We start from the raw sequence: 19,731 nt of genomic DNA, 5'->3' as shown, positions 1-19,731 counted from the left end.
GAGCCGGCCGCGTTTTCCGGCCACCTCGTCGATCGAACCTCGGCCAAAGCGGACCAGCTTTGGCGATCGTACATGACACGTGCACGCCATCGTCTAGATTTCCCTCGTCTATCTTCTATCGAACACGCTCGATCGTCATTCGCGATAGGTTGCAGTACGTTTCAACGAGTTTCGATCTAGGAAGTTCGAGCTCTGTTTTACGAACACGGTAGGGTAGCAGGTTGGACATCTCGTGAACAGGAATTTTAGATTAATCGGCGATTGCTGCGTTAGCGTTTTGAGGGACGATCGATACGAAAATTGTAATGTTAATTATCTAGTTAGTTACTCGTTGCTGTATATTTGCCAAATACGAAATATTTGTGGCGGCACTGGATCACGGAAATTTCCAACGACTTCGCGACACAAAGCGCTGTACCTTCGTAAGGTAGCGTAAGTCCGACAGGCCTAATGTACCATCGATATGGTTCTTTCGCCGAATATTCGGAAAATGCATACGTGGCAACCGTCGCAGACTTCTGACAAACGCGCGCGTAGTGGGGGTATCGAGGGGCAACAAAGGAAAGAATCTGTTTGGTTTTGAACCAAAAGATTCATTCTGTCCCGAGCTGTGAAGTGCGGCGAAAGGTTAAGCGAAGTCAACACAGTTAGAGAAACGGGTTGTCGTCTCTTGAGAGTTCAGTGTTAATCGTTACTTGTTATTAATCGTGGTTAATCGTTATTTGTTGTTAATTGTTAAGAGTTTAATAAACGTTATTGTTGAAAATCAAGAGTATTTCTTATGGGCACCTTCACCGACGATCACCTCATATTAAAATACGCGATCTGCTTGGATCTATTTAAATCTCAGGTATTAAAGTTGATCTTTGTCGAGTTATTTGTGAAAATAAACCTTCGTACGATGTTACGATATTGCACTTTCAGCGCAGGATTTCCATTGGCATCTTTTATATGTCACATTATGAAAAGGAGAATATCGAGATGATAACCTATCGTTATAGATATCCGCTGTATATTTCCCTCGCTTGTCGAGGAGGAAGGAATTTCCCTTTGCCTTTATTTTTATCGAGGAAAAGGGTCGAGGCAGCTTTCCGGGAATCCGGTATTTCACTCTAAAAGTAAAACTCGATCGTCGACTTTACGATTCTGCGGAAGGCAGGCACGAAGTCACGTTGGCAGGTGGTTCGTGGCGAACGTTGACCGGGAACAAAGTAGTCTGCGACCCACTCGAGCAGCACATTGGCTGAGGTTAGAACCACTTGTAGATTATTTTTTATCATCATTTCGACCACTGTTATATTTGTTATATACCACTGTCATATGCCAGTCTTTTAAAATTTGAATATTAATTCTTTCTTCGTAAGGACATTAGATAAATCGAATACCGAAGGTCTAGAAAATTTACGTCTCTTTACATTATTACCTTTATTTCGTAGAAACATTCGGGAGACTAGAATTTTAGATTTATATCGCTCTTAAATTTTCTTCGCATCTTTGTGTTTTTCGAATTGCCAGAAACCACCCTTTTTCTATTTTCTTCTTTCGCGTTAATTCAAAGCGAACGCGTGATAAAAATTGTTTCTCACTAACCATGAAAGCAACATCTGCGATGTACAGACTAATTGTATCTTGTCAACGAGTTAAAAAGAGAAACGATGGAAGGATTGAGTAGAATTCGGTGAAAAGTATTATCACGCTTTATAAAACGCAGGAGACATATTTCGACAAAGAATTTAAAAACAAAAAACACGACCACTCCGCCACGGATAAAAAGAATTTGTATTTGTTCTTACGGCTGTATGATATATTCGGATCCAGCACAGTCATATTTGTATGCGATTTCGATGGAGCGAAGTTGCTTTCCATGGGAGGGAAGAATAAAAGAAGATATCGTTTGCGTAGTTTGGATAAATCCAGAGAAGACGCCACAATGGTCCCTCCGCGGAGGGACGAGAGTTTTTAAATTTACATTTAAAAAGTCGGTGTCCCAGATTCGAAGGGATAATTTAAATACCTTTAAAATTTGCGGCTTTCCATTTGTCAATAGGTTCAACCATTACGTTCCAAAGTGACGGTCGTTTTTCAGGATCATTAATATTCCGTTATCGATCCGCGTAATTGAAGGAAATTTTGTGTACAGTTTGGATTAACGCCGGCACTCTTCTTACGACAGGAAGGCGGTTTGAAGTTGTAAAGAAGGTGCGGAAATTTGATGCTCCATTTCAGGAGTTGAAAGTTTTAACGAGTACAGGAATAAGATTTCCTAGTATCATTTTGTAGAAATTGACGAAGTTAAGAGCATTGGGTCTCTGTGATATTCTATTTATGATAATTCCACTCGTTTGATACTTCGTAAATATGAAATTCTAATATAACTCGTCTTACAGCGTGGTTGGTCAGCGTAAGTGAAACAGGTCGATCATTAGTCAGACATCGATTTCGCTTTCTTCTACGTTTAAATTTTCCAACTCTATTCTAGAAATATTAATCGAGTGGTACGTACATATTTTGAAAATATACGGGTTTTGTTTCACGATCAATGATGTATAAACATACTGCAAGTTACGTGCATCGTTCACTTACTTAACATTTTCATATTCTATTTTACTCGTATACACCGACCTAATATTAACTGTCTGCCCTCGTAGTTTGGTTCTTCGAGTTTCGTCGCTATACAGAGGCTCATCAAGAAGTCAGCGTTACACTTAGGGATCGCTGCTTGTTAAATCCACCCTGAAAATGTGAGCCACCAGGCAGTTAATTTACAATGCGAGTTTTGCGGCAATTAACGGTATCTCAGCAGTCTGTAACCACTTCCGAGCGCTGTGACTCACGTGTTCAGGTCGATGATTCTACAAGCTAGATTATAACAAGGCAATTGCTATTGAACAGGCGACGACCAAAGCCTAGTTAATTATTAGCCCTTCGCGGTCCGAGTCGCATTCGATATTTCATTTCAACCGATTCGTATTCAGTAATTTATCCTCGATGACTATTTATAATTTGGCTGTAGTTTTATCATTTTTATAATCGATGACGTATCAATGTTTAATATATAGGGGGAAATTGGGGCGGATTAATATTTCTCGAATTCGTATTTTAAATAACGCGAATATTTCTTTCGTTCATTCGATATTTATTCTAGAAGCTTGCGAGAATATTACGCAACATATTTATTTCAAAAATATTGCTCGACGAATAAAGTTTTAATCGTAATTAATGACTCGACGGATACTTTGTACGATCAATTTATTTCATACGGGAATGCGAAGAAGTTAGAATTCCTTGGTATTTATGGGATAGGAACCGAGTAGTAATTTTCACATTTTCATATTATTGCGTTAATTGGACTACGCTATGTATCAGAGTTGCTCAATGGTACAAACTAGAAACAGCGAAAACCTTCTACTAATATTTGCTTATCATTTGTGGGTTATCGTAATGGACAGCACAGCCTTTGAGTCTAGTTTTCCCTTATCTGGAATTTAACGACCATCCACGGAGCAGTATTTCTCCCGTTCTCTATTTATACCTCGTTCGATCATTATCCGTCGTCTCTCTCTCTCTCTCTCTCTCTCTCTCTCTGCCCGTATTTCGTGTACTCTTTACTTTACACGTAGATGTACATAAGCACGGAAGAAAGACAAACAGAGAAAGAAAAGAATGTAAAAATTGTAGCGGCTTCCTTTAAAGTTGAGAGCCGCACGTTAACCTATAAATCCGCAGTTGCTTCAAAGTGGGCATTGCGCCCGGGAAAGGGGGCCGTGATTAAAGCGCGGCAAGAGCTACTGGAATCTCGAATTGTAAATCTACTAGGTAATCTGATAATTGCGGATTACGGTAATGAGATAGATAAGCGTTTAAGCAGAAAATAGGTTCAATGTACGGGTTAAACGTGTTGGAGTTCAGATCGCGTACATCGAGTTTCATGCTCGAGGAAGCGGTGAATATTTCAAGAGAGACTCGACCAGCCCACGAAAATTTCTGGATAGACTCGCGAATTGACTTTCAACCGTGTTAGCTACGGCTGCGCGGCGACATTTGAAATTGTAATATTTTAAGAATATTTGATACCCAGTACAACGCGGGGGTGCCCTACGAGTTTCCCAGGGCTGGACGAATAAAACGATCGAATAAATAACAAACCCGTTGAATGGCTTCTCGTTCAAGAGGAAAGTATCAAGCGCTCGAGGTAAGCCGCTCGTTAGACGTTTATAAGCAATTTGCTCTTTTCTTCTCGTCAACGTTTACAACGATTGCGAAGAGTAGATTTCGAAAGAAGAAAAGATTCAGACGTTTATTATTACATTATGGAGATTAAAAGTTTGGACTGTACCTTTGTCGATGTTTCATTCGATAAGAAGTTCCTGCGAGCTTTTGTTTGCGAATGAGGGCAATTTATATTATGTTATCTCGTTCGATCGGTTTCGAAGGTACGTAAGTGTTATATATTTAGTATCATAGAATATTTGAAGCAAGGATTAACCTCTATCAGCGATTAAGGTATTTCAATTGCAATAGTTAAATTTTGGAATTACGTCCGCCATTAGAACATTTGGATTTTACGTGTTGTGCCTTTTATATCTGCAACGTTGCTTTTAAACTGTTAACTATTTTGCACGATACGAGCACGAAATTCCATTACAGCCAGCTAATTCTGTATGCCCACGATATCTAAAGTTTCTTACGATTTAAACTACGCGCTGAACTGAGAACCGCAGAAGCCGGTGGTCATATTGATTTACGAGGTCGTTTACATGTGGCAGAGAACCGCAGAAGATAATGAAAAATATAAACGAAAGGTAGAAGTTTGGATCGAATCCAAAATAATTTTTCGACCTACCCATTTACCGTCGTTTATACTGTTTACGATGTGACGTCAATGAAAATGGCGAGGTGTAATAATTGGGCTGCTTTTGTACTAAATTCGACTTTTACGAACAACGTAACAAAGATTTTCAATGCCGTAAAAAAATTCCATGTAAACAGGATTATCGTTTGCAATGCACGAAACAGTTTGTAAAAAATTCTCGTTGTTCCACCACTGATGGTAGCGACATAAAACGTTGGCAATAACCACGAATTCCGTCTCTGACGAATCGCGGGCAAAGGTTAATTAAAAACGCACACATCGCTGTACCGTTCTATTGAAAGTTTAAAATGTCCGGGAATATAGCATTAACAGCGTTTAAACCAAGTTTATCCGAACGGAAGATTTTTTAACAATCTTACGGTGTACGAGAAAAATAGCCTCAGGGTGCTTTTCTGTTGGTTACGATGTATGTGCGACTCCTTTAAGAGGAGACATGAAAGCCCTCTCAAAGTTGCTGCCTGAAGAACACGTCGTGTCGTGAGCTGCTTTTCAGGCATTTTCCAAGCCAGTTGGAAAATACGGAAATTCCGTCTGCATTAAAGTACAAACTCGCAGTGATTACTTTCATATAGTTAGAGCACGAAAGCCGACTAGATGTTTGCTGGTAATAAAAAATATTTATCGCTACGTTAATTTAATTATATTGTTACTATTATTACTAAGAGACAGTGAAAATAATAGCCTTTATGCGAAGGTTGTCAATTCAACATAAACGAAGACCGCCGCAGCATTAATTAGAATTTCACTCAAAATGCATTTTCGCTCGATCCATCCACCTTTTATTCATTCTTCGATCGTTTTATCCCATATAATATGTTCTTGGAGACTCCAATTACGTGTAACTGTACGACACATGCTCACCGAGACGATACAAGATGCTTAATCAATTCCTAGTTAGTTGTTCAAATAAAGGATCGATTCGAGGCTCGAAAGCTCGGAACTGCGAATACCTGGTTCCGTAATTGCTTCTCTCGAGCGAGCACGACGTGGTACGAACCGCACGAATGTCGTTATTCGCGCTATTTACAAAATCAGAGGTCCTTTTACAACGAGAAGAAAGAAATACTCGTAGGACGGAATTGATTTCGCATTACTGGAGCAACGTTTCTTAAACCTTCTCCATTGGTGACCCCAGTTATATACGTAGATCGGTAATTAATCGAAGAAGTTTGATTTCAAACAATTCTTTGTTATATTTACTATTCTATCGCTTATTTACCATTTACTAGAACAAAGCGTATTGACGAGATAAATATGATCGTTTAGTTTGCAAAAGAATTCAATCTCGACTGAATATTTGATATAACGCGTTTCTCAGAATTAATATTGTATCATGATTATACAATCTTGAATGATAAAGACTTCGTTTTGCGATAAATACGTAGTACAATACGTTAAAAGTGTGTCTAGGGCCATTGTAGAAATTACTGGAAATTTTGTACTAATTCGGAGTAAAAATCCATTTAACCGATCTTTTAAAAAGCTCTTATTTCATATCTATCTCGACTGATAACTCGCTGAATTCTTCATGATCCTTTAGTAACAGATGATTGACATTTTTCATTTCGCTGGTGTAGTTCGTTGCGGTAGATGCACAAATTTTCACGATCCGGTAATTCTGTTACGCAAGCCAGAGTTTAAGAAGCTCCGTACTGGAGGATCAAAGTCGAACTTTTACCACGGCTGTAGGTTGTATCGTTTGCGCCCAACAGTACTTCAATTAACTTTAATTCGATGAAACGACGGAATCGAATTGAGATAAAAATGAACGCCGACGCGACAACTTTCGATGTGAAATATTTCAAACGAATCGACGTACAGACGTCGCGTCACTTCGTTTCGCACGGAATTGGATTAAAGCGAGGCCTTTCCTTTTTCCCTAACGAAAGTTCAGAGGAGAGCGGAGAAAAAGTAAATATCATTTAACGAATTTGAGTTACGCGATTCGCTTTTTGGCTGCTATCGGAAATTGCTTTTGATGCGACCTAGACATGGCCGAAGGATGAAAAACTGCGAACTAAAGTAACACGCGGTGCTTTTCGAATTACTCTTTGCGAAAGAAGAAAAATATGCAACTTGGAGAGTTTAATAATTTGATCTATGTATTTATTAGAATACGTTCCAATGACATTTCATTTTCTTATCGTATTCTTTACAAAAATTCTTCTACAGGTGTACGTATTTAAGAAATCGTATATCGGATCGGTCGACAGTTAATACATTAATCACGGTTGAACGGAATTGGAATGTCACTTCAATAGCTCCTTTGATACGGTTTCATGGAAACCTCCCAGAGATCCTGTCACGTATTATCAAGTCTGTGACAGTAATTCGCTATCGGCGGAGATTCCAGCAACCTTGATACTCCCTCGGAGATCTCTTCCTACTACGAAACATTAGTAGCAATGGAATTCGCTGGATTGGGGAAAAAATGGGGGCTCTTAAGATTGGAAAATTCAATTCGTATATTAATTTATTGTAAAATCGTCGAAATACGATGTAATTTCTTGTACGGTATATTTCACGTTCAACAATTTATTCGTCAACGTTCGTGTCAAACGTAAGAGCGAAAGATAAAAATTGGGGAAATCCAAAACACCGAACCAAATACAGAATTGGTTATATCGAAGCTTCATCACGTCGTTGGTAAACGTCACGAGCTCTGAAGCACATTCTCTCCTTCATCATCGATCAATCCATTTGTCATGCGTTAGAATTAACAAACCAAATAATGTCACAATAGTTCGAAGGTTTCACAGTCCGTGCGAAACATCAATACTTCGATAATTTCGGAAAGCATTTGATTTTCCATCGTGACGTTTGTCAGTAATACGTTCGATGATCGTTTAAAATCATCGAATAAAACAACGATCGTATCGTTTTCTTTAACGAGTTTTGATAATTTTACCTCTCGCGTTAACGTTGAAAATTGTACATAAAATATTTAAATTGATTACGTAGCTTAGTTTCAGCTTCTACCCATTTATTCCCGTTGTTGCTTTTCCTATGCAAGTTTCGGCGATACCTATCGAACATAGCCACGTCGCTTTTGCTATGGCTATCAGCCAAGTTGCACTCATTTTTGTGCTAAATTAGACAGAGAGGTAACGTGCATTTGAAGATGAGGATTTGGACACGATGCAGGAATAAAAAGTTTGTATTTTTAGTTTGTCCCAGTTAAGCGCAATTGTTAAATATGCACACGTCAATGACGAAGTCACGAAAGCGTATAATTAGAAAATATTCGCGAGCCGTAAAACTTCCGGGAAATTCGACGTGTCACGGAGGGATATAAGAACACGTTACACGAGTCGTAAAACTATGAAATTAAAAGAATCGAAACGGCCAACTTGCAGAGAGATTTTATTGGATTTTGTCTCTCGATAAAGTGATAACGTGGAATAAATACGATTCTAAAAATATTATATTAGGTGAATATAAATATTAGACGAATTCGATTCATTTAAGTATACTTTAACGCTGAACGCTGCATCACAGATATTTCTCCAAACACCAACATATTTTATAATCCTCCTCTTCTTTCTTAACCGAAACCAGAAACTCAACTAAGAAAGTTTTACCTTTGGATGAATTTCCCATTGAAATACGATGAAGTATACTATGTACTTTGAAATAGATACTCTTCACCGCTTCTATCTGCGGCAAGCTATCAATAAGACTTAGAAAATATGTATACACCAGGTGGTTCGTAACCAATGGCACAATTGGGTACAGATTGATTCTGTGAGAAAAGATTAGGCGAAAATACAGAGTAAAATGTTTGAGAAGATTTTATTCCATATTTTCGGCTTATTTTCTCTCGTAGAATCACTCTATTTTCGATTGTACCACCAATTACGGACCACCCTGTATATCCGTTTACCTACAATCTATGGTCTATTGGAATAAAAAAAGAATAAAAGACATTAGATACAAATAAAATCTAGAAAATCTGGAGCATTCGTAAAGAATCGAGTATTACTAAAATGAAACTCACAGCTTGGAGAATGTCCGCAATTTTGCCATATTGCTGGCTTTTCGACGGAATCATCTATCTTCGCGACGTTCCATTCGAGGAGAAATATCGATATTCCGGTTGAAGTGTAGCCAGACAGTGAAAGAAAAAAAGGGACAGACGGAATCTTCATTTTCCACGCATTAAACACCTTTAGAATCGACAAGGCACGGCGTAACGTCGCGAAAAATGATCAGAAATTCATAGCAATCGCGTCGTACAAGACGACTATACTCCGTGTGAAAAGACTTGCCTCTCGTTCATCGTGAAAAGAGGAGTACTTTCTGTCAAAGAGAAAATATCTTTGACTTTTCGCAAGTAACGAAAAATGGTGACAAATTCGTTGGAATCTCGTCGCGATCGTCGATCGTGGCCCGTTACGATTCACTTCCTATGGAAAAAAGCTTGACCCTCGACGGCTCTGTGAAACAACGAAGAGTTTTCGACAAAGGGTCGAAGATTAAATTGCGCGTAATCGATGACCGATATCCCTATAAATCAAATCAACTGACAAAAAGTACGGACTTGCCGTTGATTCTCTGGTGGTGTCGTAAAGTTTTCATTTAACAGAGAAACGCTGCTGTTCGATATCGTAACGGTACGAATCGAGCATGGGATAAATGCAAAGTTCCGTTTGTCGGAATACCGCGGTACTCGGTAGAGAGTTTTGCTGGTTCTACCCATTTGTGACGATCGTAGATTTGCCGAACGCGTACGATTTTCTTATTTCCTTTTTCAAGCGTTTTGGCGAGAAGCGTTTCGAGAAACGTGGTTCGCGTGGGAAAATTGAAAATCAAAAGAGAAATTTGCTCGCCTTCGTTCTTTTTAAAGGGCCGTCGAAAAGGCTGAGCTTGTGTATCTTGACATAACGAAGGTGGCGTGTGTCTATAGGCAATTCTTGTAATAGCGCTTTTCATAGCAGGTTGAACTTCTCTTGAAACGCGTGAATGAAAAATGATAGTTATTTTCGTGGAAATACCACGGCTATCTCGGAGGAAAGGTCGTATAGAAGATTGCAGCTACAAATTATTTCATCTTGTGCGTACAGTAGATAAAATCTTGTATATTAAGTTGATGCGTATGAAATATCGTTCCTCCTAAATACAATTTAGAAATTAGATATTTATATTAAAATGCTAATGCATCCTGTATACGTCTCAAATTACCCAACAGTTGCATTTAGAACTTGTCTTTTACACAGTTGTCTTTTAGAAGCTCTTGGAAGTTTGTCATACGTCGTTCATTATTGACAAGTAGTAAGTACCTGTCGAAGGAAGTAATTTTCGAAACTCTAATTAAAATACTTAATTAACAAAAAAATACCAACGTGAAAATACACATTCTTATCTTCAAAAACGTCTACGAGCTTCTAATCGAATAAAAGATATTGTTCGAACTTTTAACCAATTTGGGGTGGCTCTACAACAATTAGTAACTCAAATATTTTGAAACGAATTACGTGAGAACATCTACTCTACGTGTAAAGATGCTTGTAAAAATGTAGAAGAAGATTTGTTCCGTTTAATACTTCGTTTTCGAAAAAATCGAGACATAAACGCGTTCCATGGGAAGAGCGTTAATTGCAGATTTTTCAAACTCGATTTTTTCGAGTACGAAGGCTGCAGGAAGAAAGATCCTTCCTCTTTTCACGACTTATTTTTGCATATAGCATACGCTCTTACCGTGTATTACCGACTATAAGCTTTTTCCGATAGTGAAAAATATGCAGTAAAATTTAGAATTTTTTAAAACTAAAGTTTACGCAATAACATCGGAAATAAGGTAAAACGATAACCTAGGACGTTTAAATTCAACAAAATTCTCTAGCTCACCAGCTTCTTGCGATAGAATCACGATTCCAATCTCTTGGATTAGGCATCGTCATCGCAAGTGGCATTCGATTGTGCCATTTCGATGACTCTTGGCAACGATTCACGCGGAAATCGGCTTACACGGAGAATGGGGACATCGAACCTTACACAAGTGCCTTCTGGATTCGTTTCCAGTGAAAATGGGGAATGTCAGCAACGTTTCTATCATTTTAGTATTTGATCGAGTGCATCGAAAACAGATAGTTCTTTCATTGAATTCCTTTCGACTCTTGTAATCAGAGTGAAATGACGTTCGCCGTTTGACAGCGGGTCGTTTCTAGTGTCAAAATAGATGGAACGAAATGCGAAGTAGAAGATCTTTTCATTTGTCTAAGAAATAATAATACTCAATCTTATGAAATATCATAGCAAGCGGTACTTGAACTATTTTAGTTCTCCGCTATGGTATCACGTTAAAACAAACAGCGGTACACGAAATATGAAATTCCTTCTATTGTCAATATGTTAAAAATGCAAACAAAGATCCATCAAGTTGTCGGACATCGAACAGTATCAAAGATCTGAATAACTGACTGTAAGGTAGCAGATAGACGCAAGCCTATATAAACGAAAGGGGAATGGAATTGAAAGAAACGCTGAAGGGCTCTCGAGAGACAAGATATATATGTTCAAGGATGTACATAACTCGATAGGTAAAAGATTTTGAGGCTACCGGCAAACAGTCTTAGATTGGAGAGATCTTGCTTGTCCTCTTGCGTTAGTCAACGACGGATGCTTATCTTGTAAGTCTGCTTCAGCGATTGAACAACTTAATGACGGCAATTCTTTCAAAGACTATTTTCTTTTTTTCTTATTACGATAGTTTAACGATATAGATAATTACGTTCCTGTACAACTTACGATCGGAATTGAACTAGTTTATAAGGTTTGGTGAAAGGCGAAGGAAAGCAAAGACGACTATGAGGGATGGACTTTGCCAGGCTGTCACAGACTTATGGTCTCTTGACAGACGTGAATCGATAAGCCATGGGAACCCGCAAACTGGCGCCCTATTGCGTGACGCGAGGAATTCCAGGCTCGTGGCTGAATATTCCACCCTCTTAGCACCGACAACAGTTCCATCAACGTCAACGTGTCGCCATCATCGTGTTTTCATTTCTCATTGCAGGCCGTGTGGGTTTCTCTGAGTCGGAACCGGCGATAGCAGAGCCGCGATCAAAATGAGTATCCTGAACACGGATTCGGAAAACCGCGTGATCCTGAACGTGGGCGGTATCCGGCACGAGACGTACAAGGCGACCCTGAAGAAGATCCCCGCGACCAGGCTGTCAAAGTTGACCGAGGCTCTCGGTAACTACGACCCGATCCTCAACGAATACTTCTTCGACAGGCATCCGGGGGTCTTCGCCCAAGTGCTCAATTACTATCGCACAGGGAAGCTCCACTATCCGACCGATGTGTGCGGACCGTTGTTCGAGGAGGAACTCGACTTCTGGGGACTCGACTCCAATCAGGTGGAACCATGTTGTTGGATGACATATACCCAGGTATATAAGCATCGGCGCACATCTATCCAGCTTTCAGTTTTCTTTGTCGTGTTCACTTAGCTATTCGTAGATGCGGTTTTATCGATCGCGGGTGCAAGATTAAGGGACGAGAGATCGCGATTTTTCAAATACGCGTTCGAGTTTAAGACGTATCGTCGTCGTTGACGAAGAGTCAGCGTATCTACGGAGTTAAAATTGGGAATTGTTAGATTACGTTAGATACAGTTCTACTCGTCCATTAGAAGTTTTTTGAGTTTACGTAAATTTGACTCTACGTTGATATCGAGTGACTTGATTTGTTGCGGTTAGATTATTCTCGATAGAATTAAGTAATTTAAAAGCACGTGTAATTATCGTTTGACTATAAATATTATTCCTTGTCTACGTGCTTAAACATAGGAGATAGTATAGAAATATGATCGCTTAATCTGCATCCGCAATCACACTAGTAAATACTGATTTTTTTACGACATAATGGGAATGTGTTTGTTACGTCTGTTTATAATATCGTTTTATATTCAATCTAGATCTATAATCGCAAATACGAAGCATTGCACTACGCAAACGATGTGACACAAGTGTCATCGATTTTATTTAATCATTAATAATACTATCGTTCGTTAATTAATAGTGTACATACACCAGTACATAGAAAATCACCGCTCGTATAATGCAATTTGTATAATATAATCGACGTGTATCCTATTCGTTTTATCGTATTATCGCTCGTTTAATCGAGAATTAGACACAGAACCACGATCGTGTAAATTTTCGTTTACACGATTCTAAATATTCGCCATTTGTCGGATGAATTTAATTTAATACCCTTAACAATATTAAAGGAGGCGACAAATCGCGTACACAGATAAAATAATGAATTATTCCTCTCTGTGGTCGTTATTTCGGTCAACTGATTCAGCAAAACAACGAGACAGTCGAATCGAAAAATTCCTACTTTTATAATGAAAAAAGAATCATTTCCATCGATGGAATCGCGATGTCCCATTTGTAAATTTTTTCACCATTCGTTGTTCCACAATTTCACCAGTGTATATCTATCGATTTTACGAATATCAATGACAATCGTATTAATTTGCTGATGAAATTCGTTCGCTTTAACATTCCGACAATTTTACGAGCCAGACAAAATACCAAATAATATTATTTTAAAATCATCCTTGGAAATTATTCAGAAATTAATCTACTCAGAAACGTTGTAATATGTTACCAAACGATAAATTTAACATGGATTCGACCCGCTTACATGTTTTTTACATTCTTCTCGTTCCTTTCTCCGTTTTAAATTCTACGGTACACGCACAATTATCGATTCGCGGAAACTAGCACACCGTGTACGAGGCGAGCGAATTGATGCATCCATTGTCGTGCACATTCGTAAGATGCAAGTACGAAAGAAAATCGAAAGCTAGGAAAAATCTGTAAAAATTTCGTTCTTCCGGTCTACGAAATACCGATGCGTACCGATCGTTGTATGGAAATGAAACGAACCGATCGAATAAATTGCATTTTGTTTCCTTCGTCTCGCTATTAACGTGTGACACCGATATCAGACTCATGGCAAAACGTAATTAATTGTATTATACGATGCGACTGTGAAACAAAATTGAATTTATCGTATCACTTTACTTTTTCGTAAGTCGTACTATTTTTTCCTCCCTCTCTCTCTCTCTCTCTTCTTTCATTCTTTTTTTTGCGAAAAAAGTAGGAGAAACGTAAAAGTAAGCAGTCGGGCAAGTTTCCAAAGAATAGTAACTCGATTATCACAATTGCAGCAAATCTGAAATATTCTTTTTCGTTTTCATACCATTGAACTTCGCGAATCTTACTTCTTCACCGATGGACCGAAGTATTACAAATTTATTCTCTTCCTCTCTGAATGAAACCGTTTCGTCGTCGTTCCTCTTTTTCTTACCTCTCACCCTTCGTTTCACTTTCGATTTATACTATGAAGTAACTTACTTTCTCCTCGACTTCGTTCATTGAGTGTCCCCAAACCTTATCCCGTGAGATTATCCATCTTGACCCATTTACGACGTCTGGACCAAACGGTGACCATTTGCAGCTTTGACCATATTCGACCCGTGTTGGTCGTTGGGTATCGGGAGAAAAAGATGAGGGGAAACGAGAGATTTATGTGGAGGCGCCTATAGAACGCAGGGCAAAGGACATCTTTGGGGTTTGATTAAACGCCATTGATTTGTGACGGTGGATATAAATAAAGTAACAAGGTGCGATTTTTCCGAGGCACTGAATATTTCACTGGAATTGATATGGCTATTTGTTTCATGGGCAGTAGATCTTTTTTTCGAAATAATGGAGTGGAAGGTTTCTCGAAGGTATCAGGGCAACGAGGCAAATAAATGTTAACAAAGGGAGAAAGAATCGGACGTTAGGAGTTGATATTACACTACCGATAGAAAAATTGGAAGCAGTAATTTATATGTGGAGTAATTACTACAAATAAGTGTAAACTTTTGGCTGTTAGCGTATGTATTTCATTTCTGGAAAAAGATGCACATGTATCCTTTTTTTGTTTTTATAGAGTCTTCCAATTATTGAAATATTGAAAAAGCTACCGATTCGAACAGGTATCTGTGAATAAAATTCTCACGTTCAGATAGTGTCTTAAAATAGTGGTTTTTTAAATAAAGTAGTTAAAACAACAGTAGTAAACATAATTCGTATAATATGCACATTATTATTTTCATCACACATGGCCATAAATCATGGCGACCACATTATAGTACGAGTGTGCACATGCAGCTGTCGTGACAATAGAAGATTAAGATATTATCTGTGAGTCGCTACGAATACGATAAAATCTCATCATTCGTAATACGACACGTACGTAAACAGTGTTACCTTTATGTGTGCGCCGGATAAATTTATTATTTAATTAGAGTAATGGAATTCATTTGTAAATGGTTGTCGAAACGTAAGCGTCGTTAATGTTCGTACAATATTGACAATCCTCGGGAACAGTTTCCATTATTTCGCGATTTCTGATGAAAGTACAAGTACAAATATCAAGTTTTGGAGGGATATTAGAACCGTGACCCGATCTAAAAGTTACTAACAATGTCTAAATTTCAAATATCAGTTAGGGTACTCTGAAAGAGCGAAACATTAGCTTTGCCAAGAATTGTTTTTAAATTTTACAGTAGAAAACTTGCAAATTCGTCGTTCGTAACCAAGCTGATTGTATAACGGAAACGTGTAGCCATTTTTGTATTGTTACCTATTAAATTATAGCGCAGAAGAGACCAAGAGAATGGATTTTTATTGGAAACGGAAGAATATCGCGGGAGTCTCTATGAAAATTTGAAACGCGTTCCGTAGATCTACTGCGCTGCGGGGGCAAGATTCGGTGAATCTCGAGATTAGATCCGAGAAGATAATTTAGCGAAGAATGCTGTGTAACTCTGGCGAATTACTCGTAGTTTTCCATTGTTTCGTAAATATTTAAAAACCTAACTGATCTTCTTAGCTGGCTGTTGCGACGTTTCAAACACACGTGTGCAAAATGCCTGATATCAGTGGACGTGTAGCAGCCTATGAGTCGATAATAATTCTAGAAATTAATCAAAAATAAGTTACATACGATAAATGTTAGATTATTAATCAACGTTAAAATCAATCGTTAACGAACACCACAATCAAGCGAGGCTGTACTACCATGTAATCGCTGACACGTTTTCTTTAACATATTTGCGCTTAAAGAGTTGTATTCTTCGGAGCCATAGAGAAAAGAAAGTTTTGATAAAAAAAATTTGTTTAATTAATTTTTTTAATTTTTTTAATTTTTTTAATTTTTTTAACTTTTTTAATTTTTTAATTTTTTTAATTTAATTATTTTTTTAACATGAAATACAAAAATACGTAACTATATAAGTATAAGGTCCTTTTCTGCAACGTGAAAATTCGCGACTATCGCGAGTATAAAAGCGATAGAACAGAGTTCGAAAATTTACGAACACGTCGTGGGCGATTTTAATGATCGTCTAAAGGGATTTTCGATGTCGACAGGGGCGTTTCTAGTCGATTAACTGCACGATCGCGTACCCTATATCGTCTTCTAATCGGGGTCGTGTATATACGTCCTTCACGGTTTCCGGTTCTGATATATCGCATTCGCCAAAATCCAGTAACGACAAGCCTGCAGTAATATTCAAATGCTGCTCGCCACAATCGTAGCATACCATTCCACGAGTCTCTCGTACATTGTACATTATCCAAATTGTCAATCAGCGTCCAATTAGCTTCAAAGTAGTAATGGTACCTCAGAAATATTCCTGGAATTGCACGTCCGTGTTTGCCAATTCGATTATTCCGTTATCCGGTGTTTTCTCCCTACTTGCCTCGGGTTGCTCTGCATGTACGAAAAGCTGTCGTAGAGTTTGCATCTTACGAGCTGTTATCATCCATTGAATCTGTTCTTACCATAATTTATGATATCAATATTTGAGAAACGATTGAACGTTTAACCATTCCATGGTTAGAATATGAAATCTTCTTGACCGATTGATTTCAGTTTTGCGGTGTAAACATCCGGCGCCCGTGAGATTTCCCAATTAATTCAGAAATTTCTAGTGATCCGCGAAAGAGGCGCGTAAATACCGATGAAGACCGAATAATATCCGTTCAGACGATAATTTCTTTGTTGCCAAGCAGTAATCCGATACGGTCGTAACTCGTAAAACCGAGAACAGAAATGAAACGTGAATTATGGAAAACTTAATGGGAAACTGTGAAACGAATTTATCGATCTTCGTGCTTCGTGCGATTAAGGCCATAGAACGAATCCACGCAGCTATTGTAAATAAGAAGCTTTTGCGTTGCGTCTTCTGTTTCCACGAAGAAATTCCTGCTACAGTTTTTTAGATTACTTTTACATTAAAACGTTTCGAATTTTAAACGAGTATCAGAATATCGGAAGAAGTTGTTAGAATTAATGAATTTAATCCAGAAGTTTAATCCTTTCGTTACGATGGAATTAGCCGCCAACGCGCTTCCGCTGCAGGGAACAGTTCAAATTCGCGAAGCCGCAAAGCCGTTTTGACGCAAAAACAAGTATAACAACCGACAAATTATTGGCTTTTTCGTGCACGGTGTTTCAAATTAATATATAAAGAATTATACAAACAAATGTACGTGTCAGATTAACCAAAGTTTAATTGAAATTGTTTAGTACAGTATCGTACGGTAAATCTCAAAGCAAAAATTAGGATCGGTAAAAGCTACAATCTCTGAACTTTTAAACGAGTAAAATTTCCAATGTCGTCCATCCTCGAAACTATGAAATCGAATAAAGATAGCCAAGAAATCTACGTTCGTAAAGCAAGCAATTTAATTCATATTCAAAGAGTAGACCAAGAGTAGACAAAGAGTAGTAGTAGTAGTTAGTTTCGAATGCTCGCAAATATAACTAACATAAATAACACAAGATCACTCGAATCTATCGCTAAAGTCGTTGACTGGACGATTCGAAAAAAAGACAGGCGAGGTCGGTTCCGATTAGAACGTCGATCGGTTCCGCTCAATTAACGTAAACAATCTCGTCGATAACCGCGGCGTGCAAACGAGCAGCGATTATAATCGAATTCCCGTTGGAACCCGACGAAACGAGGCCGGCCGAAAAAAGCGGCATCGAATTTCCCGGTGATTAGGATTAATCATGAGACGAAGGTGCGAATCCCAATGGGCGAGTTCATTGAACGATGCGGTGAAACATGGCTCGTGCAACTCTATTTGCCTGGTCCAAGTTAATCTCGTCCCTTGATTTATCGAATTGCGAAGGATTCCCATAATCAACGCGAAATACTCGTAATAAAATGACGAAAAGCTTCTTCGTGACGGTGTAACAAACGATAGCAGCTTCCGAGTTTGCTCGCACAGGAAATTTTTGCTAATACGACGCCTGTATGCTAAACGATGGATGAGCGTGAAAGTTCGCGCTTCGATGCGATCACACGCGTAAACTTGGCAACTTCGAGTATTTTGCGTCGATCCGGGCAATCCTTAACCCGTTGACCGAGGTCGGATCGTCGATCTTTCGAGCGTAATTCTTTACTTGTCCCTTATCTTCGTTTCTGTTTAAATTAAGAATCGGTAGCATTCTCATTTGCAAGAGTTAAAAGCAGCCTGACTGGAATTCATTCGTCTCTATTAATTTCGAATTTCGTAATTAAAAAAGATTCTGATTAGGGGACGACCCGTTTTGACAGTTTGTTTATCAGCCGGTAATAGGAGCGTGGACCGATGATCCGCCAGGTGAAAGAGGAAACTGATGAAATCATGTGTCCCCTTGGGAAATCCTCCCCCTATCATTCAAATGTGCTGCTAGTTGTGAGCTACAATGAATGTTTGCGTATGGAAATTCGAAGCAAGGGAATTGGACGAGTTTAATTCTCGTGCTTCGATCGCGCATTGTTACTTGCATTTGTTATACGTCCAATTTCTGGAAGAATTTGCTATAGTCGCAGGCTAGTTGCTCTATTGAGGTTGGATCGTCATCGTCATCGCATCAAATGAGAATCGAATTAAGAAAAAATACCGGAACAAAAGAGCAGTTTATAGATTGACGTATTCACCCTTTATAGAGCAAAGAGATATTTCATTTTATCAGCAATAAAATACGGTATCGTGAATTTCTAGGAATTAGACGAAACGCAAGTGACTTCGATGTGAGAGCGAATGCTGTATAATGCCTGTAAAGACGATGCTGGTTTCGAAGCGATCTTGTTTCATCAGGGTCTGGTCGAAGAGAAAGCATCGTTGGTCCGAAAGAGGGTAAAACGCGTATGAATTCGCAGAAACATCCACAGTCTATCCTGTATCAACGATCGTAACGAATATCGTCGTTGATAGGATCGTGCCTAGAGTACCCAGCACCGAAAAGGTCAATGATAAATCTAATAAAAGCCTCGTATATTCATTCAACAACCTCGGTCATAATTCCCTCGTTTTCTTTCGGCAAAATCCTGCACGTTATATACAACCAATTCCGCAAAATGATCTGTACTCCCCCAATCTGTTGGCGAACAAAAGCAGGGCATCAAATTAGCAATAAGAAAGCGAAAGCTCGAACAAACGATACTTTATAAGAATCATCTCTCCATTGTCTCCGAGTGTCGAGTTCGTCCCTCGAGTCGTCGCCGCCCAATAAAGAAACACACGGCCGTATAATAACACGATGATTCAGAGCTACGCGAAATCGTCCAGGGACTCCTTCGCACAAAGGAATCCAGGAAACCGGTGGGTTGGTTGGAAGCGTGCCGAAGAATACTCGGAGAGCCGCGAGAAGTCAGAGCGCAGTGTCATTTACCCTATGAAACCGGCAATTTCACGTGGCAGCCAGAACAAATGCGCCACGTGGGGTAACTCGAGACCACGATGCTTTCGTCGGTCCTTTTCACCGCCATGAGATACATGCATATTCCGTGG

General features: G+C 38.9%; 1 protein-coding gene across 4 annotated transcripts in view; it reads left to right on the top strand.

Annotated features, from left to right (window-relative positions):
- Positions 1 to 19,731, top strand: part of LOC100741874 (potassium voltage-gated channel protein Shaw) — a 34,371-nt gene that overhangs the window by 7,367 nt on the left and 7,273 nt on the right. For all 4 annotated transcript variants that reach the window (XM_033323452.1, XM_033323449.1, XM_033323451.1 and 1 more), the window contains exon 2: positions 11,889 to 12,267. In XM_033323452.1, coding sequence (XP_033179343.1) covers positions 11,941 to 12,267 — 327 coding nt within the window. In that variant the 5' untranslated portion in view covers positions 11,889 to 11,940. The remainder of the gene's footprint in view (positions 1 to 11,888; positions 12,268 to 19,731) is intronic.

This window comes from Bombus impatiens, unplaced genomic scaffold (assembly GCF_000188095.3).
Source record: "Bombus impatiens unplaced genomic scaffold, BIMP_2.2 scf_1055, whole genome shotgun sequence".
NCBI lineage: Eukaryota > Metazoa > Arthropoda > Insecta > Hymenoptera > Apidae > Bombus > Bombus impatiens.
Note: the sequence above shows the minus strand (reverse complement) of the source record. Positions and strands in the feature narration are given on the sequence as shown.